Genomic DNA, 25,801 nt, shown 5'->3' on the forward strand with positions numbered 1-25,801 from the left:
TCCTTAGAAAGTGGCATGTTTCTAGTTCAAATCATGAAAAACATGACACTGAATCAAAAGCTCGATTGTCACTGATAATAAGAGGCCTCAATGGGTTTAATGGCATATCGTTTAACTGTAATATAAAACAAATCCCGCTGAATCTTCAGAGTTTAGAAGAGAACGATTCAGCTCTGTGAAATCCTATATGTGTAAAGAACGAAGGAAAGTAAACCTGAAGAACACGGAATATAATGCAAGCTTGGGGTTTACATGTAACACCTTTGACCGATGTGTCAATCCACAGTGCTTAACAAAATAATGAGCAATAAATGAACATTAACCAGGAACAACATCTTGCCTGAGCCAGTCACAACATATCCCTGTTCAAGCTTGTAATCCCCTTCTTAGTGTGCCCTAGTGGCTTCTAAAGGGGCTTTTCAGACTAATCAATAAAACATTTGCAAACACACACACTCACACACACACACACACTCTCACCAGCAGCTCCCTGTCACAGTGTCCACACACTCATCATGATTATAAAACAGCAGAGGCTAATCCATCTGGCCGGAGAGTGCAATAATGAAACGTACCATCATATATGATTACAAACATGTCCGACCATTGTGTCATATGATGCAACATATGTGACCCCTAACACATCCAATTCCAGAAAACACACGCAGACACACACACACACACCAACATGAACATGGTCAGCATGTCTCATGACATCACATGAATAATCCAAAATGTAAGGCAGCGCCTAAAGCTGGGAGGAGAGTGCAAGAGGGTAGAAATGTGATGGGGTGCGTAATTAGTGGGTGAAAGGAAGAAGAAGGAAGGACGGAGAGAACTGCAGACCTAGCACAGAAGGGAGGGCGTGGCTGCTGGTGAGGGGAAAGGTGATAGACAGGAGTGGATTGAGGAGGAGGAGGAGGAGGAGGAGGAGGAGGAGGAAGATAGACAGAGTGGAGTGTCTGGTGTGTGTGTCTATATATATATGTGTGTGTTTGTGTGTCTGGGCAAGTGCCTGGAAAAAAAAAGGCGAGTGCAAAAGAAATGGGGTGACAAGAAGCATCCTCAAATGGAGGTGCAGGGCAAAGAGGACATCAAACACAGTTGCTATGGCAACAAATGGAAGCTAGTGCAGGGGTTGAGAAGGAGAAAAAGAGAAGAGAGAAGTGTGTGTGTGTGTGTGTGTCTGTGTATGTGGGGATTGGGTGGGGGGGGGTTTGATGAAAGTATAATGAATTTCAGACACATCCAAAGCAGACCACTCCCTTTGTAAATGTAATGTTTAGTAATGCAAAAATGCTCGCAAGAGAGAGAGAGGCAGCTATGATTACAAAATGAAGGGAAATGTACAAATGAACTGACTATAATAATATTAATAAACAATAATAGACTCGTAATTAACAAATAAGTAAAAGAGAAAAAAGAAACATTACCTACAGATGTAAAGGGATAAAATAAATGCTCTCATATTTGCTTGAAATATATATATCTATTGTTTAAGAAAGTGAATTCAATTCAATTCAATCATTCCATCTTAAATAATATTGATGCATTAGACTTGTAAACATCCTCCAAACTTTTATTGAAAGATTGATTATAAACCCCAAAACACATTTTCCATTAATTTTCTTCTTCTGTGAATTCAATTCTTAACAATTTGTGGATTGTCTCAAAACAAATCTTAATGACCAAAAGTCAACATGAATGTAATGAAACTGACTTGAAGTGCAGTGAACAGAAACATGTTGTGGGAGCAGATGTGATGAAACAGAGCGCGGCGTTTCAGGTGAACAGTAGAGAGGGAGATGAAGGTGGAGAGAATTGAAGAGATGAGAGCTGAAGTAGATGTATGGCTGTTGGTTTTCTGGACATGGGAACTGCACCTGTGGACACACCCTCCACGCACATGCTAACACACACACACACACATGCAGGTGTATTCGCCAATGCCAACTCCAGCTTCCTCCTCAACCAGGATGTCAGGTTGTACAGATGCCGAGCAAAGAACCGCAAACACATGAGAGAGCCACAGCAACAAACAGCAACAGCCATAGATCGTTAATATCACACTGTTTTTCACAGCACACCAAGGATATATGTAATATACCTGCAAACCAAAACATTTGAATGATTCTTCTTTACATTTCAAAAGCATCACACATATAAATGTAATCCTTGCAGTAATCAGGAAAAGATGACTGCATCAATCACATCTAGCAGCAGAAGCAAATTTAGCTAATTGTATGAATAATAAAGACTGATATTAAATTGCTCAGCACACCTGATGTGCAAGAATACATGAATATGAAAAATTAAAGAAGTATACACACGCATGCATTAACACAACCGCAGTTACCTCAGTGGAGTTAGCGTCAGAATCTGTGTGCAGTTTGTGAGCAGACCGACTTCCTGTCCTCGTCTCTTTCTTATTCTTCCTCTCTGCTGTTCGGATCTCGAGGTACTACATTGGCAAGAGTCTCTCTCTCTCTCTCTCTCTCTCTCTCTCTCTCTCTCTCTCTCTCTCTCTCTCTCTCTCTCTCTCTCTCTCTCTCTCTCCTGTCCCTATTGCTCTATCACTGCAGTGCAGTCCCACCCCCACTCAGACACAGCAGCTGGAGAAAACCTGGAACCTGGAGCTCATCCTTAATGGATCTGGACTAACTAGTTGTGATAGCTTAGTAGGCATGATGTCATCTTTACAGACAAACAGACACACACACACACACACACACACACACACACACACACACACGCACGCACGCACGCACACACACACACACACACACACACACACACACACACACGCACACCTACACACAGGTAGAGCCAGCTTGATTTAAAGGCACACTGAGATCTTAAGAGATTACAGAAAAAGGCATTCAGATATATGAGCCTGGGGTTCGATAAAGAATAATAAATCAGCCTGATCATTAATCAGGGATCATCAGAGCTTTGTTCAGAGTCAGGACATCTGCTCTCTACCCAAAGGTCATGAGGCAGGAGCCAGGCATTGAACAAGTGGCTGCCTGGAGGGAAGGAAAATGATTGAACTTCATCAAGCTTCGGAAAAACAGTCAGCAGTCAAGAAAAGTTCACGTCATTCTTACTTAGTTTGTTTGTTAGAATCACAGGACTCAGCTCTGCGATTTGAAACCATTAGTGCTGAATCCTTAGAACCAGAAACCCTCAAACAGCATCATCAGCAGGACAGCAGTCCAATGAAATGATTAATGAATGCACCAAACCCCATCTCCATGTGCAAAGTTGCATCTGCTGTCTTTTGCACCTCACTTTTAATGGAGAATGGGGAAATTCCGTGAAATAAGGAGCAGTTCAATTCAGATGTCATTCCACTTTTTAATGAATTAATGATTCTGGCAAATGACGCAGGTAATGCTCTTTAACAATATCACTTTGCCCCTTTCAGATGTTCAGCCTTAAAATAAACATTATGCAAATACAATATGATCGTTAGGGCTCAAATTGAAAATAATTTCCTTGGTACGCTAGTCCTGTGCCAGAAACCCTTGATGTGATATTCTACACTGACCTAACACTAGACCTCCACCTAAAAAGGTTGTGCAGTCCTATTTTATAAACTCAAGAATGTCTTCAAATCAAATCATTTGTAAGTTATCATGCCTTGACAACAGCAATTACCCACATTTTTTTTTAACTGGGTCTAAAACACGTGAGAAAAGACCTCAGGATACAAACAAAAGCTTTATACACTAAGTTTCTTTCCATACATCTACTGCACCTTGACATGGCAGCAAAACATTACAGCCTGTTTAGAGAGCAAGAAGCCTACAGGGAGCAACATGTTCAGTATGAGTTGGCAGAGTTAAAAAGAGAGGAGAGGAAAAGGGATGAAAGAAATCAGAATTTCAGCGTTGAACTGATGCACATGTCCTTTACAAGGCCCCTCAGGGCTCCAATCATCTGTCTCTAAAAGCACTTTCACAGTGTCACCATGTCTTTCACACACACTCTGCCTTTAGCTCTAACTCGATTCCTTTTCGACTGACACACCTACCCATGCACGCACGCACGCACGCACAGATATTTGTGGCTCTAAAGACTGACAGCACGCCTGCTGCACTGGTAAATTATGACTCATCTCCCCACTGTTAATTACAACAGGATGCAGACACTCTTGAAAAAGAGACACTTAATCTCGGGCGGCTGTGGCACAGTTGGTAGAGTCGGACGTCTCTCAACCGGAAGGTCGAGGACTCGATCCCCACCTTCTGCAGCAACATGTCCGATGTGTCCTCGTGAAATACACTTAACCCCGAATTTCTCCCGCTGCTTCGTCTGCAGCGTATGAATGCGTATGAGTAGAATTAAGTTGATGGTCTCACTATATAGCAACCTCTACCATCAGTGTGTGAATGGGTAGGTGTGACATGCGGTGTAAAAGCGCTTTGAGTAGTCAGGAGACTAGAAAAAGCGCTATACAAGCTCAAGTCCATTTAACATTTACCATTTAATCTCAGTAAAGTTTTCCAGGTTAAATAAAGGCTACATTTAAATAAAAAGAAATCCATAAGCATTACATCAATGCTTTGATGTATTCATGATGGATGGAAAGACATGTACACTTGATTGCTATCCCAACGTAGATATGATTTAAATATACTGTTGTTGTGATACTGTAACCTTCACCCACCATCAAGCTTCAGTAACAAAAACTGTAGCATGTGCTGAATCATCCTCGTGTCTCATGATCAATACTACTTAAGAACAATTACCCAGAGCAGCAAACACAGCAGATCTCTTGACCCCAAACCTGAAGGATCCACTCTGACTGCTCCAACAAACAAGGCTCAATAGTGAACTTTATACAACAGACAGAGTCCAAGGTTAGTCTTTAAATAACTGGCTTTTTATGAAACACAGCCTAAACCCAGAGATTTACAGCTCCAATGACATAAAACGGCAAATGATCAGCAAATGACGAACCTGTTGAAGCTAGAAGTGAGGTGTATGCGCCAGCGTTCGATAAAAAACTTAAAAGAAGTGATTAGTTATGACAATGGTTGCTGCATGTTTCCACGTGTTTTGATTGGACCAATTTAGCTCTTACATTATTTTATGATGCAGCCTCTGGTCTTCAATCTGGACATTATCAATTATAGGTGATAAGCTTAGAAACATATAATCACTTATTTTTTTCTTTTAAACTGTAAATGATGAGGATGAAAAAGGTGATTTTATTGTTATACTGTTGTAGTATCCCACCACTGCAACGAAGGATTCCCATACTGATGCAAAGCTTTCTTACTTAAATTACCTTTTTTTTTTTTTAATTGTATTTATTATTTAAAAAATATCAATAACCAAAATTTATTGTAGGATTCCAAAAAATGTTGAAGTCCAGAGAACATTGAACAGACTAGCAGCTGATTTCAAGGTTCGAACCGTCTTCACGATTAGGAAACTTTCATTGGGAGGTCATTATTTGATCAGAACTTTTCATTGAAACAGACCGTGTCATAAGCAGGTAAAAGTTAATTCTTCATTTTCTTTTACCTGCATTGGAGGAGCCATGCACACTGGGTCAAAAGGGTTGCATGTGTCGGAAAAAAATTGAATACATTATTCTTAAGAATACTCATGGAAAATAAGAGACCATATATTTATTACACCAGCTATGTGGGCCTTTGTGTAAAAAAAAAAAAGAAGAAAAAAAAACACAAGGTTGTTAAATGTATTTCACCCTTTCTAATGCATGGGCAAAATGTCAGTAACTAACAAATGAATACTATTGGGATATTGGGGCCCTCGTCTGTAGGATAAGTCTTTACACTGTGAGTAGATGTAGATAGACCAGAACTGTGTACAGTAAGAAATACAGCGTTGTTATAAGGATAAGGATATAAGGATGGAAGGGTTGTAATAACAGATCTTCTCTCTATGGTAAATGATTATATGGATTGATTATCTGTGCATATGTTCTGTGTACCTCTCTATTCTTGAAATGTCCTTGTTTTTTTTCTATCATCTTTATTCTACGCTATTCAACCCACCCTAACAATCAGCAGACTGTGAGGTGATGTAGGAGACGTCGCTGTGTTCAGCGTGTGTTTGTGTGTGTGTGTGCTGCACCAAACACGGAGGCTCTGTCTTCCAGAAATAGAGGATCTGATAGCTGCGCTGTCTGACAGCCTCTGTTGTCTCTGTGGTCCCGACACAGAAAATGGAACACATCTGATGAGATGTGCAGAATCGAATGACTGCTTTTGTTCTGTTTGTCTTCTTCCTCTGTCTCTCTCATCATATTACTCCTCTCATCTGTCTGTTTTCCTTCTTTTTATTATCCAATTACCTCCGTCTCTCCCTGCTTTTTCCATATGCATTAAGCTGTTTTTGTTGTTTACTATGACATAAGCCACATATTTCACTATTTGGCCTGTCTTCGGATGTGTAAGGCTGCATATGAGGAGATATCTATGAGTTGGGCTGTTCGGTGATGTGTGTGAACTTTGTCCTTCATGTCCTCCAAGCATCTGCGCTGTGGTAGTGGTGTAAAGATGGATGGCTGGGTTTTGTGTGTGTGTGTGTGTATGTGTGTGTGTGTGTGTGTGTGTGTGCACTGTGTTGTATTCCCAGGGGTTCTGCAGGTGTCTGCAGCAGTCGATAGTTCTGGCTGGTAAGTGAAGTCAGCCATTGCTTCAACCTCACTGACTTTCTCAGCACTCGCGGTAGAGGACAAATGAGATGAGGTGAAAGAGAAGGAGAAGAAGAAGAAGAAGAAGAAGAAATAACAGAATAGAGAAATCTCCAGAAAGATGCAAATAACGAGTGGGAATCTTCAATCAGATCTATGTTAGGAATTCATTAAAATGAAACAAAATCAGGCCATTAACCACTTAAAAGAATGCAAATCCATGAAGGTAATTGTCTGTTGATAACTGGGGTAACTAGAGAAGTTAAAGTCTAAGGTGTTTGAGCAGACAGTGTAGTGCTTTGCAAAGCCTTACAATGGGTAAAAGATGACCTCAAGCTAAAGGTCAAAAATCTAATTTGAATCAACTGTAGCATTGTGGTCCAAGTGTTTGCTACGATAATGTTTAAAAAAATTGAAGCTGGGATCATGTGCTGCTCTAATTTCACCTCTGCAGTCCCCTGGCACCCTCTAGTGGACACAATTAGTCATTACATCCATTCGACGGAGTTCCTAACACAATGAAGAGATAGAAAATTAGATTTTTATTTTGTCTTAGATTTTGCAAAGATGTCAAGTTGAATTGCCAAGCTCCATTTTCCTTTTTAACGACTTAATTATTGGTAAGGTGATTTTCTGTGCATTAAATTATACATGAGAATAAGGTATATCTGTTAGATGTAGACAATGATGTAATGAAAATAGTCTAAAGTACAACACTGCAACATGTGCCAACTTTTGGATGAAGAGAAATGACCAGACTGTTTACCTCATGAGATACTCTGTCCTGTTTATATGAAGAGGGTCGATTGGGGCTCCAGTTTCAGTGGAGCAAAACAAATGAATAAGATTCCAATAACTGAACCTAACCAAACCTTACAAAGTTCCTGATGAGGTAAGTTGAATTATCATGGGTCGGGATAAATCTATGCAATACATAAAAGGCAAGAAAATATGATCATCATAAGAAGTGTGTTAAAAGTCTGCAGAATAAACATTTGCTTGTTCACATTTCATAATTGTAAGCTGAAAGGCACTAGCAGAGCTGAGTTACTCACCAAAGACTTTGCCCAGGAACAGAGTCTTGACCAGGTTGAACTGTGTGTCTGAGGCGTCTGGGAGGGTGTAGCTGACAGGAGGGTAATGATCCAACTGAAACAGAGAGGTAGAGAGAAAGAATGTAAAGATGTAAAACATCGATGGAAAGAAGCCTACAAAGCTGCACCATTTAAACAGATTAAACAAGACGAGAGTAGATAATAATAAATAACTGCCAGCACCATCGAGAGCTCAATGGCTCCCTCTGGTGGTTTTTAAATGGCAGGGAAGCTTGAAATTCATTACTGGAAAACTCACTCTACTTGTCTACTGCAGAAAACACTTTGAAATATCAAAAGCTTGAATACCATTTCAAAACAGAGCAAAAAAATAAAAAATCGGGTGGCTGTGGCTAGAGAAATAGAGGATGGAAATATGAAGGAAAGTGCTTAAAAGCTAAATAAATAATGGTCTGGACTGGAAGCTGAAATACACTCACTGCAAAAGCAGTAAAAGTAAAGAGTTAACACTGATAAGAGGAGGGAGCGTAACAGGGCACTGATGTCTTTATAAGAGCAGAAGATTTAAGAGTGTTTCGAATTTCTGTGGAGTTACATTTGAAGAAATAAAATAACTTTAAAGGGAAATACATTAAAGAGGATATATAGAGAAAACGTGATAGAAAGAAAGACAGATGTATTTAGGCTTTAAGGCTTTTTTTTCCCATTTAAGCCCACATCTAAAAAGAAACAAAAGTCAAAGAGAGGATAAAGGAGGAGGAGGAGAAATGAAATAGGAGGAAGAAAGGAGGAAAGATGCAGAAAAACATACAGAAAAAGAAAAAGAACAATACCAAATCAATACCGAATACCAAATCAACATTCCCCTTAGGACAGAAGCCAGGACTGAAACATTATTCTTATTTAACAGTTAAATACCAATTTGTTTTACTCCTATCATGGCATGCCATATGTTATCATTTTTAAGACACTTGTGCTACTCTGTGGCAGGAGAATGAAACTACACGTTCTCTCAGATACTTTCTACGAAAAGGCTTTTGCATGCAATTGGGTAAGAATCATGATGAGGCCGATTCTGAACAAACCCACCATTCTCTTCAAACATTTTGATCCATTTTCCAACATTACAAACAATCACATGGAATCATGTCTGAAGGCCCAGTACCAACTGGCTCCACCCAGTGTTTAGTGGCGGAATTACACCCGTTACAACAAATCAGAGTTTTACCAAAGTTTCAAGCAGAGATCAAATAAGAACAAATAAAACACACATTTTGGCTTCAACATAACATGAAAAAACAGGCCTAAAGTTTTAAAATGTTTTTTTTTATCCTGTCGATAAATAAGAAGGCGGATACACACCAACTAGTTCATCCTGACCAGAATACAATTTACTCTTTAAAGATTAATATTTACGTTATAACATTATTAACAGGAACAATTATTATGACAATAAAATGGGAAGGACTGATAATGTCAATCTAAGCAGTGCAAGTTGAGAGATTCTTAGATTCACATCAACATTTATAGTAATGGATAAGACATGTAAGACTGATATAAACGATGTAGCAGTTTTAGAGACTCTGGGGACTTCTCTATGTTGTTCAGTAGATTTATGAGTCACAACATCACATCAAAGTAATGGCAGAAAACATCCAATTAAAAAGGCTTTGATTGTGTTCTTCTTTTAGTTTACTCGAGCAGAACACAAACTGAAGGGTGATCTTCCATTATATGACCCTGAAAACAGCACCACAGATTCATGTTCAAACATTATTTAACAATGGGCTATTTCTGAAGTCTCCACTGGGTTCAAAGAATTGAAAACAAAAGAGGGAACGAGCGGCGCGTTTACAAAGAAGACTGTCTGCAGAGAGCTGATGGAGGGAAGGGGCACACGACTTTAAAATCGCCGCAACATAATGAACTTGTTCTTGCTGTTTCACTGAGGTTTCTAATTAGCTCGACGGCTGCGGTCGCTACCTCTGACATGAATCGTTCAATTCCACCAGAAGTGTGTTGCAGAAATAAAACATGTTTCTTCCTTTCTTATCAGTGCTCACAAGAAGCCTGTATCTCTGCAGGCACCCGTCTGCAGGTTTCACACCAAGTCAGGAGAGTATATGATCAAAAAAATGTACTTTGTTAGCATGTGTTAGACTGAAAATATGTTCCACTGATGTGCTGAATCGCTGCTGTAGCCTGTTAGCTGGCAGCTGAACTGGATTGTTGCTTACATGTTGAGATGTAGTTTACGGGTTTGGATCAGTAGAGTCCTCCCATACAGAAAAAGCTCTACCCCCCCCCCCCCCCCCCCCCCCCAAGTTTAGACTATTTCCTCCCTTTTTCTCTCTATGCACACACAAACACAAAAACAAATCCCTAATTTGATTCCCTCCAAAAGGCTGGTCACAGAGGAGCACTGAGTGGCTTTTTTCCCCCCCACTGTGTATGGATGGCAGGATAATGGGGCACAATTAAATTTCACTCAGCGTATATACTTTTATCTCTGTAAACAAATTGGCTGCACAGGCGGGGAGAGCAGTGAGAGTCTGAAAATGTGATAAAAAGGTCCACAGAGGGAGAAGGCCGGGGCAGTAACCTCATTTTGCAAAACTTTGTCAATTACAACCAAAATTATTGGGATGCTTTCTTTTTTACGCAACGCTATTAAGACGTAACAGTTTTCTCCCTTAAAACTCTGGAGTGCCTCTTAGTTAACACAAAGCTCACATTAGCAAAGTCATCTGAGGTTTGCCAAGGAGAAAACTAACACTGCAGGTGGAATCTATTTTCCTAAATATGTGCTCAAAGAGAATCTAATTTAGTCAATGTTCTGTTTGTATTCGGAGAAGTCACTGCTCTGTTTCCTTACTGATGTCTGAGGGACGGAAAATAGTTCCATCACACAATGAAACATTAGACAAGCAAATGTAACTCAATGCTAATACAATATCATTGTCTTGCACCAGTTTTAGCCAGCTATTCATACCACTGAAAAATCCCACTGCAACAGCTATCAGAGGAGGGGAGAAAGGAGGGCGGAGGAGAGGAAAGGATAGGAAACAAGAGGAAGAAAGGAGAGTAAAGAAAAGGTAAGGAAATGGAAGGAAGTGGGGAGGGAAAGTAAGGAAGGGAAAGGAGAGGAGGGAAGATGAAGAAAGTGAAAGAAAAAGAGAACAGAAAAAGAAGGGGAGGAAAGGAAATGAAAGGAAAGGAAGGAGAGGGGAGGGGGGCTAAGTAGAGAAGAGAAGGAGGACAGTAGAGGAGAGGAGAGGGGAGGAGAGGGGGGCTAAGTAGAGAAGAGAAGGAGGACAGTAGAGGAGAGGAGAGGGGAGGAGAGGGGGGCTAAGTAGAGAAGAGAAGGAGGACAGTGGAGGAGAGGGGCGGAGAGAAGGAGGACAGTAGAGGAGAGGAGATGAGAGGAGAGGAGAGGGGGAGGGGAGGGGAGGGGAGGAGAGGAGAGGAGAGGAGAGGAGAGGAGAGGAGAGGAGAGGAGAGGAGAGGAGAGGAGAGGAGAGGAGAGGAGACGAGACGAGACGAGACGAGACGAGACGAGACGAGGACACAGAGATGAGATGTCTTGTTGCCTGAAGGGATTCCTGTCTTCATCTCCACCCTGGCGAAGTGTGAGAGGTTGAAGAGAAGGAAGAGTCAGAGATGAGAACTTATTTTGATCGCTTTGTGTTCCTCCTTTGATAGCGATCTAACCTGACGAGACCTCACAGACTGCTTAAAGACCAAACACAGCTCTGTGTGCCGCACTCTGGATATCTGTGTGTGTTCCACAAATATTGTTTGTAAATATGCTAATCCAAGCCTCGGGACTGTGAAGGTGTTAGAAAAGCCAAATCATCAAAGTGATCTTTGTTGTCATATTTTTTTTTTTTTAGCTTTATCTAAAGACGTGATCTTTTTTTTCCAACTCCCCTCTGACTTCATTTCTAATGTTTTTTTTTTTTTTTTGCTCCCGACCTTACCTCAGCTCACTTTTGTCTCAGATCACCACAATGAAACACCGTCTGATCTTCCCGCTTGTTCTCTGCCCAGCCATTAAACACAATTTCTCGTCTTATTACCTTTAAGATTTGCAACCCTGAAAGCAGAGAAGAAAACTCTTTGCAGGTTCGGGTAAACACTCTGCTCATTCTTTTTAAGATGGAAATTAGATTTGATCCACCAGAAGGGCCCACCAGCTCAACTGACTTTTATTGAATGTGACTCATCTGTCTGCTTCCCACGCATGTTGTTGTATCTCAGATAAAAGATGTTGAAACAAGGTCCCAGGTTAGCGTGTGCACCTCATAACAATGAGTGGGGTTTTAAATTGCAGAGGGAACGCTCAAACAAAAATGGCACTTAAAGCTTTGAGGCATAATATATTTTAGTTTTGCTTTAAAATTTAGAACAAACTAAGTAGCAAGTGTACATTTTAGCGGACATTTGACGGTACAAAAAATGTAAACGTCATGGGGTTTGGGTTTAGTTCTGCAAAAAGATGGATGTCATTACAGCTCCCAACAAATGAAGCCAAAACATTTGGAACCCCCCCCCCCCCACTGACTGGCTACAGTTTGAGACAGAAGCTCCGCCTCCTTAATGTCAACAGATTGGACTCGAGTGAATGGTCTCTGTCATTATGTGCAGTTCTTAAAATTTATGTCCAAATGTTTATCTTCATAAGAAGATTTTTGTTTGTAGACAGGCTAGGGGAAACATATTAGCATTAGAAAACCATGGTAAAGTGTATTTTGCATAATATGTGACCTTTAATTCGTTTTTTGATGCCATAAAAAAAAGGATTAAACTCCATGATTGAGAGCTTTCTTTAAAATGCAGCTCCTGATAAAATGTACACTACCACAAGTGACTTTGAACGTTCCATAACTTCAACAATCGTCTCTGCTATGGACAGATCCTGTGTCTCTGTTTTATCTCTAAGTTAAATATGTGTTTATGTTGGCAGAAGGGGCGGGACGTCAATACTGCAGATCCACAAGCCAATCGCAACTGTGAAGAATCTGACTCCAAATGACGTGACTAGTGTGAATTTTCCCGGGCTTGTTGTTGGCTTCACTTTTGTACAACAGGAGGCGTAGACTTCATCTTCATCTTTATATACAGTCTATGGTGTGAACTACCTCTTCAGTGTATTATATGGCTCTTTTTTTTAACGATAAAAACTCCACTATCTTCTAGATAATTGCTTACTTTCTGTTTTCTGAGGCCTGGGATGAAACGCAAAGTCAGTTTAATACATGTTTAGGCCTTTTTCTTTCTTTTTCGGCTGTGGCTGAGTAGAACACTAAATCCCATTTCAAACTCTGTCAAACAATTCCAGACATTGTCCAGGTGGGCTGAATGTGTGAATGCATACTGCTGAATATTTTCTCCTAGACTTTATGCAAACTTTTCACTCCCAGTCTCCTAGTAAAGGTTTGCACAGGAGTCTGGGTGAGCTGAGGTGTGAACAAAGCAGTTGAAAGATAAATGAACCTCGGGCGTGTGCCGATGGGTTTGTTGTGGAGGGGACTGCATTGCTGTAGAACACAACAATCATTGTCAAGATTTTTTATTTAATATGGATTAGTGTGCTGCAGTAAGTTACCTCATATTTGATTTATGTTGTAGCCTACAGTACTATACAATCCTGTTAGAGAAGTTATAGATTATCTCTTGTGTGAAAGTAAAATTCAAGGATGATTTGAGTGACTGAAAACTCCTGGTGAGTCTACCAAATTTCAGATTCCTGGCTAAATGTTTTTGGCTAATTGTTTCTCCTGAGCAGAATAGCTCTGGTTTCCTGCAGCTCATCACGGTAAAAGTGAGCTTGAGTCATGCCTCCTGGGTGAAAGTAAATAAACCATCACTAAGAAGCCCTCCTGGGATTGAGAAAGCAGATGGCGAGAGGTAAGGCGAGATAATAGGAGAGAAGTGCAGTAGACAGATGAAAAAGGCCGATACATGATGATTTTTGTAGTGAAGCTTGCGTGTGAATGGGTGTTTGTTGGTTTGTATGCCCATGTGTGTTTACATGTGGATATAAACAGCATGTTTTTACTACGAAAAGAGAGCCCAGAGGCAGTGAGACAACAAGAAAAAGTTTTACTCATCAAAGTTATCTTGGTTAGCACACCTTCAGGATCTTTATCTTTTAATCCGCTTTCTTTAAACTTCATCCTTTTTCTCTCTTCCACAGTTAACCTGCTGATTTTTTGTTCTTCAATCCAAAAGACCACATTATGCCGACCAGTGTTCCTCTTAATTCTCCTTAAGAACTGAACCAATGATTTGAGAAAATAAATGATTCAAAGGATCTATTCAGAGTACACTCTGTGCACTCAGGGAATGTTAAAGAGGGGATGTGCAACTTGAAAGTTAACATTTCAGTCACACACGGAGCTCTGCAATCAAGCGGTGGAAGAAGTGCATGCATGTCTATGTGTGTGTGTGTGTGTGTGTGATGAGCAAAGCATTGTACAGTCGCGCCAATCACTTCCCATGCCAGTAAAAAGTGATGTGTTACGTGTAAGTGCTCCCATCGGGGTGATCAGCAGCTGCAGGATGTGATTTGCGCAGAAGAAGAGAACGATTTCCATTGAAAGTTTCAATTTAATTTTCCAGCTGTTGAAGTTTTTGGCTGAACGAAGGTGATGAGATTCCAGTATAGACTGGCGCTAGGGCTGGGAAACTTGGAGTGTCTGACGATTCGATACGATTTTGATTCTTAGGTTCACAAATCAGAATCTATTTTCCATTCAAACAATTCTGGATTCAGGATTCAAAGTCTATTTATGAATTAGTTCATACTTCAGAATATACTCCAGTCATCTGAGAGACTGGCTAAATTTCTTGTCGCTCCATTTGGCATTCTTCTGGGTTAAAGAGCTAGCCTTAGCCCTAAGCAGGGGGTGACTGATTACCCTCCCCCCCCCCCCCCCCCCCCCCCCCCCCCCAAAAAAAAGATGTTTGGAAGATAAGAATCTTGATTTTTACATTAATTGTTTTTTTTCCTACCTCTAATTGGCGGCAATGTAATGAGAGACTAGTAGCTTTCAAACTTGCAGAAAAGTCTGGATATTTCCAGGAGTATGTGTGAACTGAAACAGCCATCTCTTCACATTATAGCATTGCATAGCACCGACTCTGTTGCTTCGTCCGCATAGTTTTTTTTCCCTCCTGAAATGATCGAGATATTTTCAGGAGTGCGTATGTGAAAATGGCTTAGAAGAGGGCTTATGTAGAGTAAGAGATGCAAAGATCAAAGGGTTTGAAAGTATTCTTTGAATCAACCTGTTTTGCATGTTCTTGCTCGGTATCATCTTCATTAAAGCAACTGTGAAGGGGCTTTATTTAGTCCTGTCATTATCACAAGGGGATATGACATCGTCACTTCTGTAAGCACAATTAGAAAGAATACAATTATCTGCATTTTTTTTTTTTTTACTGAGCCTAATATGTCTTTTTATAGCTTCTTATAGCTCGTGTCCTAGGACTCATGAAGGAAAGAAACAATAAATCTGAAATGTTATTCTCATGTTCATCATAATCTTTTCATTCATTTCTTAAAATATATACACTGTAGGGGTATATACTACTTTTCAAATTTGTACCGCCATGCCAGAATTGATTAACACTTTGTTCAGAAAGTTTGGCTTCAAGGAAAATATTTTTCTCAGCAAGATTTTCTATGCAAGAGTACAGGCAGACTAAGTGTTTCATTTGTGAAAAAAAGAATCCAGGAGGACATCATGAATTAAATTGCGAGGGTAAGAAGATAGTTCATACAGAACGATCTACATGATGCTCTCTAGCTCGGCAGTTGTGAGGAAATGTTCAATCAATTTGTCTGGTAATGCTATTACTCCTTAAAGCCACTAGGGGCAAACTGGTTCTCCATGAGAGAATGTGTGAGGCAGCAGCTCTCTGGATACACAGCAGAGGAGAAGCATCTAAGAAAGAAATATGCACAACAAAAAAGATCAAAAACCTTATCAATGTTTTTAATGCATGAAACTTTAAACGGGGAGTCACAGTGTTTCATTTTTGGTTCTCTTTAGGAAGAAGGCAGTCCCTGTGTTTGAAAACTATAAAGCACAAGACACCAATGTATCCAGATGCAATCAAAAATGATAAAGTTTTAAAGGTGGCAGCTACAGCTTGCAGCTTTATTATTCAAGAACAAAAATCTGAAGTTTCAAACAGTGATACACAAATGTTGCAACCCAATGACATGTACAAACACAAACATGCACACGTCTCTTTTTCTCATGTCTCGTACACAAACAATCAAACTATTTGCCCTTCATAGTCGCGCAGCTACCCACAACTGAATGTAACATCAATCACCCAGCATTGTGAGCTCGTGCAGACACACACCGGTCAATGCTTTACCTCTGCTGCTGTGCTTAGGCTGTCTACTGGAGGTGGATTAACAGTGGCAGAAGACAAGCAGTTTCATCACAGCACGAGACAGAACAGGACGCCGCTCTGCACTCAGACTAAATGCAAACCATCGAGCAAACACTGGCCCGGATTGAGTCGATGGTATTTGGTGTGCGCGCATGCAGCTGGACAACAATCCCGAAGACTTAATTTTTTACAAAGGGACTTGGAATTGAAACTTAAATGTATAAGGTTATGAGATTTAACAAAAAGCCTCAAATATGCTTTGGAGAGTGATCAGATGGGTGTGTATTTTTCAGATTCAGATTCTTTATTGTCCTATAAGGGGACATTTGTTTTGCAGCAGGAGCACACAGAAGACAACACACACAAGGACAACATCCCCGTAAACTCAAAATTAAAACAAAAGAGCTCATACCAAAATGTGGATTTTTACTAAGATTTCTGAAGTGCAATGTGGTAGTGTGCAGTTAAAGAGCAAAAAGAGCAACCAAATGTGTTATTACTATTTAATTATTTAATTGCAACAGGGACAAGTAAGACCTAGAATCTTTTAGTTTTCCTTGCCGACCTGAGGGTAAAATGTACAGTATGTGTGTGTGTGTGTGTGTGTGTGTGTGTGTGTGTGTGTGTGTGTGTGTGTGTGTGTGTGCGTGAGGTCTGTACCTGGATGGTGATGCTTCTGTCGACACGTGACATATTGATGCTATGAGGCTGTCCGTTGGCCAGGTTACGCTGATCCACGTCTATAGAAAACGGCTCCCTCAGACCTCCCAGGTTATACCTCACCTGCAGTGAACCTAGAAACAAACAACCTCAATATTGTGTCCAAGCAGGAGCTCTCATCAATAATTATAATAATAAAAAATCATTATAATGAATTTTCAAGTCATTTTTGTGTGCATGATCAGAAATTATGTTTAATATCTATTTATTTTTGAAGTGATTTTGCAAAAAGATGTGAGGAAAAGTGGAGGAACACTGAATTATTCACAGTCACTCTGACAGTGTAGTATGGATTTTTACAATCACATGGCCGGATTATACAGTGGGGGAAGAACTTGAGGCAGCGCCCCATGGCAGCTTTCAGTGCTTTGTTATGTTGGTAAGTGATTGCTGAAACCTTGTACTGTGCATTGTGTAGTACTTCTATACTTCTATAAACGTGGGATGATTTTTGGGAGCTGAACTGAACTAAAAGGGGAAGGCTTTCTACAAACTCTGCAGCACTGAGCATATTTTAAGCAAACAGTCAGCTGTGATCAACATAGAATGATGTCAGAATCTCACCATTGTGCCTTAAAACCACAGCCAGGTAGTCTTGTGTCCTGGAGCTGACATACATCAGAATAGCTGGAGCAGTGGATGTGCTGAAACTGAAGGCCACTTCCTCCTTTGTGAGATTCACTTCCTGTGGCGTGAGCTGGTGCGTCAGGATCTTTGAGTCTCTGCTGGCTCCTGCAACTGCCTCAGGCATGAAGTTGTACTTGACCAGGGTTCCTGCCTCAAAGAAACCCCCAATGTCTGTGTGGGACAGATGGAATAGGGAAAATATGTCAAAAACATAGACGTGAGTGCTGCAATGGGTCAGAAAATTTAGAAAAATCAGGTGCTCTTCATGAACAGGGAGACAATAGTTAATAAAAAACTTTGACTGTCCTGATGAAAAAAAAAAAGAAGTGTGGAGAGGCAGTCCGACGCACTCTGATCGCTTATAAAAATCCTTTATTTGTCAGGGATTGTCAAAAACATATTTCATGCAACAAATGATGTAGTTTGCATGTGATATTAAGTGTATGTTATGCACAGAAATATGACAAATGCTTCGTCAATGTCCGACTACTGAATTATATATGAATTATCTTCACATAGAAGGCCGTAAGGAAGCGCTCCCTTCAGGGTAGAGAGAAAAAGCAAACACATTAATGCGGCTTTGCTCAGGAGGTGCAGGAAAGTGGATGTTAAATCGTTGTGCTCTAGCATCTGAAACCAAACACAACCAGCTTGTTATCAGACCTAATGGAATATTCCAGCCCTTCCAGGACGCTTATCGATTCTTGTAATCACATATTGTGAAGCAGGGTTTTTTTTCTTCTTCTGTTATGCTTCTCCTTGTTTGTGTTTGAGTGTCAGTTGCAAGAAGAAAAAAAGGTCTTAATGTGCGTTCAATTAAAGAGAGTGATTATGGAGAAAAAAGCCAGCCTGCTGCTGTGTGTGTAAATACCATAATTTCTTGACATGTTTGCTTTCCATCAGTGGTAGCAGTGAAAATTTCAATCCTTTACGAGTGGAGAGTACTTAGTGAACACATTTATGCATTTTATTTCAAAGCTTCACTTCATTTAGTTTAAGTTACAGCCTTGCAGGAAACAGATTGAGTTTCCCCCTAATTTTTGTATCCGCTCCCAAAACTTTGCTGAAGATTGTGCAAGTCCTGACGAAATTCATCCCAACCTTAAGAAACTTTCAAACTACTAATTTACTCAATACCAGGTTTAACCATTAAATACTTCAGCACAAGTTGTGGTAGAACTTTCAGAAATGAAAGTCATTAATTAGTAATGAAGTTACTTTTGTTACTGGAATCAGCGCTAGTTATATTTATGCATATTTATGCCAAATGACCAATTATTTTGACCTAGCTTACTTCACTTGGTTGTAGAAGCCACATTTTAATTGTCATGCTCAGCCTACCTTATCAGCAAGCTAATGAAAATACTGTTATTACTGTGGCATTTTTTTCATAAAGTCAATTAAAAATGTTTACCTCACAGCTTAAGAACATTTAATCATTTTATTTTTGTCCTAAAAAAACATTCCATATAAACATTTTTAGTCTTCACTTTACATGTGTGCAGTAGTATAAGCAGGCACTTTTTTTTTCTTTTTTTTAGCTTTCTTAGTTATTAAGTTAGCTAAGAAACAGTTACACCTTTATTCCCTTATGCATAAATCTCAACAACCACATCACAATAAGGCCATAGCTGAATTTAACAAGACGCTTGTGTAATCTTAAAAACCTCTTTAACTTCAGACACCAAACCTTCTTATTTTTTTTATTTCTAATAGGTTACAGTATGTGAGTCTCGTGTCAGTCTTCTCTGCCCTGCTAATAAGAGAAAAAGAGAGACTCCTACCATTTGCACAAAGCCTCAGCAGCACACACATGTCTTGAAGCATGAGAGGGTATGAGAAGACTTTGCTCCAGGGCAGGGACTCTTAACGCGCCCTTGTATTCTGTCAGTGCATGAAGGAGTGTTGGAGAGGGAAGAAAACCTCTACAGGTATCTCAAAATGTGTATATGCTTGTGACATGGGGGTAGATTTATGTGTACGTACATATGAACATTGGTTTTGGTGACCCTAAAGGGCAGAAAAGCACAAGAATGAGTTTGTATACTACTAATAATACAGCAGAGTCCCTTATGCAGTGTGTAAATATGGATACACTGGAAATGCACTCTGGCTCTGGCTTCATGCATTTTTCACTCAGTTGGAGGACGGCATAGAGAGGGACTAAAGAAAAAGAAGAGGTGAAATGTGGAAAATAGGAGAGGAGGAAACAAAGGATACGGCCAAGACAGAAAGTACAAGAGGGAGAAAAAAAGATTTGGGGGAACTATAAGAAGGAAGCAGAGGAGGATGAGACGTTTGAAAAAAAAGCCGGAAAGAAGAAAAAGAAATGAAAAGAGAAACGAGGAAGAGGAGGAGAGAGTAAGAAAATACAATGAGACTGGATCAAAGAAAGTAGAAGAAAGTGTAGATTCAGAGTAAAGGGAGGGGAAATAGAGAAGGAACAAAAAGGAGAGAATGAAGCAGAAGAGAACAGGAGGAAAGCAGAGACAGACTGAAAAGGAATGTTTTTGTATAAAGGTAGGACTACTACAAGGAGAGAATAAAGATGAAGGGGTCGGTTGTGGACAAAAGAAAAGAAAAGAGATACGGAAAAGGGTGACGTTTAAAAAGAGAGAGAATAAAATAAAAATAACAAAGATAAAAAAAACAAAGACTCATGAGTACTGGAAGTAGGAAAAAATGAAAAAGGAAGAAAAAAGGAAACAAAAGAGGAAGAGGACATGTCGCGCAAACAAGCAGACACAAGGGTGTGCTCTCCCTCTTTCTATGCTTTTTTTCTGACTACACACACACACACACACACACACACACACACGTGCGCACACACACACACACACACACACACACACACACACACACACACACACACACACACACACACACACACACACACACACACACACACACACACACACACACACACACACACACACACACACACACACACACACACACACACACACAGGCACGCTGATTGCTCATGCCAGAATTTCAAAGGTCCTCTCATGTCTTACACGAGCATGTCAACACACAAACCCACAACTTCACCCTTTTTTCTGAGCACACACAAACAGACTCACACTTAGCCTTTCTGTCATTTGTCAACCCCCCCCCCCCCCCCCCCCCATGAGCTCAGGGAAAAAAAAAACACTCTTTAGCTTTAAGGAAACAAATTAATTCACATGCCGGGGATCAACTCTCTGACTGGGAGCGAGCAGAAAGTCTCTGACTGTGCTGCTCTTCTCCCCAGAGCATTTCACCAGAACTTGTTTTGAGAAGCACAACTTTAATATTGCATCTAATGAATCCCTGTGAAACAAACACGATGCCTTAGCAAATGTGTAACAGTGCAGGAGCAGAGAAACAGTGTGACGTGTCTCCTCTCTAAACTTCCACACACTGTCTGGTAACAGGACTGGCATTTTGTTTGTCGATGTGTTCTCTCGGCTCTGCATTCGCTGAGTTTTTAATATTCGCCGTGCACTCTGAAGTCAGGGAGAACTGGTAGGAAAACACAATAAGATTCTCAATCGATACCTTTTGTTATAAGCTCAAACACTTTGAACATCAGCAGGTGTGAACTGAACAGGACATGAGGAGAATATTACAGCAAAAATCCCAGCAGGTTGTCAGGCAATGAGGCTCATTGAAACGTAACTACTCCAGCAGTTATCCTGGTGCAGTTTGAGTCTGACTCTGTGAACTGAACAAGGACTCAACAAAAATAATGTGTTTGCACAAAGGGAATACATTATCTGCTACAGTTAGAAACCTCAGAGAATTTCAAAAACCCTGCAGGGATGGCAAAATGGAAATCAAACCTGAAGTAAAGAAAGACCTGAAAATCCACACAGCAGGAGCTTGATTTAACTTCCAAGTTTTGCAGATGAAAAGCAATGTGACACACTTTTAAGTTGCAGTAGCCTCAAAATCTAAAGGCTTAAATGTTTGTTAAAAAAATAAAAATAAAAATCCCTCACCTCTAGTACAGAATGGCCCATCGTACGCGGTGTCAGTGCAGTCACACAAGTAGCCGTTGTATTTCTCCACACACTTTCCTCCGTTTTGGCAGTACATCCCAAAACTGGTGCAGTGGCCTTGGCAGCCAGGCTTGACCCCAGGCGTGACCTCGGCCCTCTCTTCCAGGTCCAGGGTGATGCCGTTCATCCGTAGGTCGCGGATACATCCCAGGAAGCCCCGCTGTCCCCCTGCAGCACCTGAGGAGGACGGGAGAATGGGAAGTGGCATCAGTGATATGTAAAGCATCAGGAGGAAGGAACAAAAATAAATAGAGAAAGACAAAGAGATGTCAGGGTCAAAAAAGCCATTTGCCATTTTGAATACAATTCTTTCAAATGTATTCCAAAGCCTGGAGGAAACCACCAATGTCATGTCACACACACATACACACACACATACACACACACAAACACACACACACCTGACTTGAATGAGTCAGTAAAGGCATCAATGCTTAGCCTTGGGGTGTCGATAGTCGTTCCGCTAATGTGCTACCATCTTCATTCTGGCCTTGCTCCATTACTGTCTAACTAAGCATTACCTTGGACAGAGGAGGGGAGTTAAATAGATTAATCTGAGCCCAAATGACTATAACATTAAACACACTCATAAACATACACCCACAGGTATAGATTTAGACAAACTCACAGAGGACGCTTGTAATGTATGGATAAACACACAAGCATGGACACACACTCATACACACCATCATTAAAAAGAGCTGAGGGACAGTTTAGTTATTAAAAAACATCTCATCTGCATCCTGTTGATTAAGGAGAAGTGTGCACGCAGAGGGACATGTGAAGGAGACTTAAACATGAGTTGTATTAAACACATCAGCTGGCTGAGTCACACAGGTACAACACAGACCTATGAAGAATACAACTTAAACTTTTTATATTTTCAAGCCAGTAAACTATTCATGCATCAGGATGCAGGTTTGCTTTCGAACACTTTCTCCACTTCTCCTTCCCACAGCGGATTTGACTTTTAGTACACCTTGTTAATTAATCAATTTTGTTCCTCTGATTGGCTGGAGGTTTGTGCCACCTGTTTACACAGGTCTAAATCAGTGTCTGATTAAATGTACAGCAGGCTCCAAGGCCCGCAGGGACATTATACCTTCATTTCTCTAAATTCAGGCAAATCTGTTATGTTCTACGTTTTAATCTAGTTGCCTTTGCTTTGTAAAGTTTGAACCTTTTTTTTTTACCACAGCTTACCACAAACATTTTTTTCTAATTTTTTTTTTTTTTTTACTCTTTTCTATTATGATTTATCTTTTTGCTGCAACATATCTGACATCTGAAATCTTGTCAAACAGGCTCCTGTTATGTGATTATTTGTTAAATGTTTTGAATGATTTCTTTATCTGAGTATCAGCCTGAAAAATCCAAACTTGGCTGTGCTACAAAGTGTGCAAACACATAAAGTACAGTACAAACACGTGTTCACACAAACACATCATGGCACGACTTTACAGAATAACTGACATGGAAACAAAACTTCAGACACACTTTAATGAAAAATGAAACTCTTGCTGCATGTGTTGGCAGCTATTTATTTATAGATGCTCTCTGTGGAGCTTTTAATGATGTGCTAATAAAGATGCATTCTATACTCATTAGGATATATACAGTACACACTTGCATATTAATAAAAAATATGCAAAGGCCTAATTAAAAGAAAGGTGACATTCTGACCTTCACTGTGTGTGTGTGTGTGTGTGTGTGTGTGTGTGTGTGTGTGTGTGTGTGTGTGTGTGTGTCTGCATGTTAACATTTGGATCCTACATTAGTGATTAATGAATAAAAATGTGTGTGCACTTATATACTTTGCTGTGTTAAGGGAACAGGGTGAAGTTTGCATGGAGTGTCTTTGAAGCCTGATCTAACCGTGCAGATAAATTCTACATTTGAGCTGCAGGACTGCTGCACTGCTTTTCCTCCATTATCACTGTATAAGAGGATTATTAAAGTGGTGGTATGTCCTATCTCTCTCTGTTTCTCTGTTTGAAGTTGAACACCAAAGTGATCTCCAGAACAGTGTTTACCCACTCCATGTTTATTACTGCAGGATGCTGATGGTGTTGGTTTAAGATGACCATGTTTGATTCATATAGTCTAAATGCCATTTCAAAAGCCTTCCTCACCCCGCAGCAATTCCAATAGAGAGATATTATCATATAAATCCCATTTTACCAGCCCAGTGCTTTACATATGATAGTTTACAGCTATATGTGTTTTCAACTATCTCTCTTACAGCTCCATAATGGGCTTGCTTTGAGGGATCCATGCATGGAAATGTAACTGAACTGCACTAAGGCAGAGTCTACAGTTGTAGAGGATTTATAGGACAACATTAGAAGAGGGGATGGCTTAATAACTCCTACATGATACTTTTTTTTTAAATTATACAGTTATAGACAACAAAGTAAGCGAGTCTCAAAAGGGTTATAGATTTAACATGTGCAGGTGCTGACAATGTGGAGTTTTTGGCAGGAACTGAAAAGTGTTGTTTGGGGTGTGATGATGCATTTTTAAGTGTGGCCTTTTTGAGTCCCCGACGTGTGGCATGTGCAATGTCTTTTTTCCATTTATCTATTTTTTTCCCCATTTCTGATTTCCAATAGGCTTGCACATCGAGGTAAATTATCCTCCCACACAACTGAAGACATGTAAAGCAAAGGCATATGAACATAATATTCAACGGTCTGCCTTGGATAGTTTTTTTTTTAGGAGACTTGTAATTGATATTTTTGATTGAATTTACTCTCCCTCATGCATTAACACCTTCAGTAATAAGTGTCCAAAGAGCACCTATCATTACAAACACCCAGCATTGTTTCTATTCCTTTATCTTATTGAAGTGTATGTGTCTTTGTGTAAACTGTGAAAACAGAATTTTTCCTTTATGCCTTTATTAATAACAAAGATATCTCATTGTACTCATTAAATGTTACCTACTGTCTTGGCAGGTGAGCGAGGCCGGCTTCCCTGTGACAGGTGTCACACACATGCAGTGAGATGTAACAGGCAAAATGTTGATCCATGAAGAAAGAAGCAAAATATATAAAAAAAAAAAAGAAGGAAAATAGAGACAAAGGAATCCAACCATGAGAGAGTAAAGCAAAAACATGCAAAATCATGACAAAGTGGGATAGTGCCCATTAATCAAGATTGAACTCAAAAGAGCAGAAGGAGGCAATAAATAAATAAAAAAGTGATAGTTATGTGCATGCATAAATTTAATGATAGAACTAAAAGTTAACAGTGTGAGGTAAATGACAGCAGGCTGATGGTATAACGTTTACTCACAGGGCCATTAGAGCAAATGAGCCACTGTGCAGTAAACAATGAAGCAATCAGATGTGAGAAAGAGAGACGGAGATGATGCAGAGACGGATATGAGAACAAGGAGCAGCCAAATAAAGCTCTCTGTTGTACTGCCCTGCTATATGTTTATTTAAAATCCTAAACAGATAATTTATATCAACATCAGAATTCTGTACTGGTTTGTTTCTTGTATATCATAAGACATGGAAGATTATGTGACAAAGAAGAATCAAGGAAGAGTGATCAAATCTGGATTACTGCAAGGATCGGTAGGATTAAATTAGATTCTGGATCACAGAGGGGGCCAAATTAAAATCCCTTTCCTTTACATAACGCTCCCTGGATGTTGACTTCTTGAGAGTCAATCTGTTATTTCTCCAAAAAACGAGGATTAGGATAGGATAAGAGGTCAGATATGAGAAGTTTCTGTCACCTCTGTGGTTGGAACATTCAAGTTTTTCCTCTTTATCTTCCACTATCTCCTGTGACGGCTCAGTACAAAGAAGAAAGGGACGAATTATTAAAAGCTAAGGGAAACAAGTGGATAGATCTTCTGAAGTTTGGACTTCTGATGAGCTTTTGAGGCATTTTTGGTGAGAGAAGAGGACGCTTAGGACAAACCATTCCTCTTAAATTAGACTTAAGTATAATAAGTGTGATAATACGTGATAGCTGATACAGAATGTGTGTGTGGGAAAGGGAAAGTCAAAGGTTTGATATCCTCCTTTGCATTGATACTTTTTTAATCCAAATAATTAGAAATGTAATCGAGTAATAAAGCATCAAAGAAATGCTCTCTATGAATGAACTAAGTTCTCTAAAGCCACTCGCCCTCACGTTCCGCAAAGAGGCTTCAACTTCATTAAAGTGTGTGTGTGTGTTTTTTTGTGTGTGTGTGTGTGTGTGCGTGTGCAGGTGTGTGTGCAGGATTTACAATAAATTAATTAGCTAGACCC

At 40.0% G+C, this 25,801-nt stretch overlaps 1 protein-coding gene across 1 annotated transcript in view; it reads right to left on the minus strand.

Annotated features, from left to right (window-relative positions):
* The window catches only part of LOC109999178 (contactin-associated protein-like 2), a 237,167-nt gene that overhangs the window by 6,992 nt on the left and 204,374 nt on the right, over positions 1–25,801 (minus strand). Inside the window, exons 20-23 of the mRNA XM_065948795.1 lie at positions 21,471–21,707; positions 17,425–17,658; positions 16,801–16,934; positions 7,729–7,822 (exon numbers count right to left, since the gene is read on the minus strand). Of these exons, the coding sequence (XP_065804867.1) occupies positions 7,729–7,822; positions 16,801–16,934; positions 17,425–17,658; positions 21,471–21,707 (699 nt within the window). The remainder of the gene's footprint in view (positions 1–7,728; positions 7,823–16,800; positions 16,935–17,424; positions 17,659–21,470; positions 21,708–25,801) is intronic.

Source organism: Labrus bergylta, chromosome 20, assembly GCF_963930695.1.
Source record: "Labrus bergylta chromosome 20, fLabBer1.1, whole genome shotgun sequence".
Classification (NCBI taxonomy): domain Eukaryota; kingdom Metazoa; phylum Chordata; class Actinopteri; order Labriformes; family Labridae; genus Labrus; species Labrus bergylta.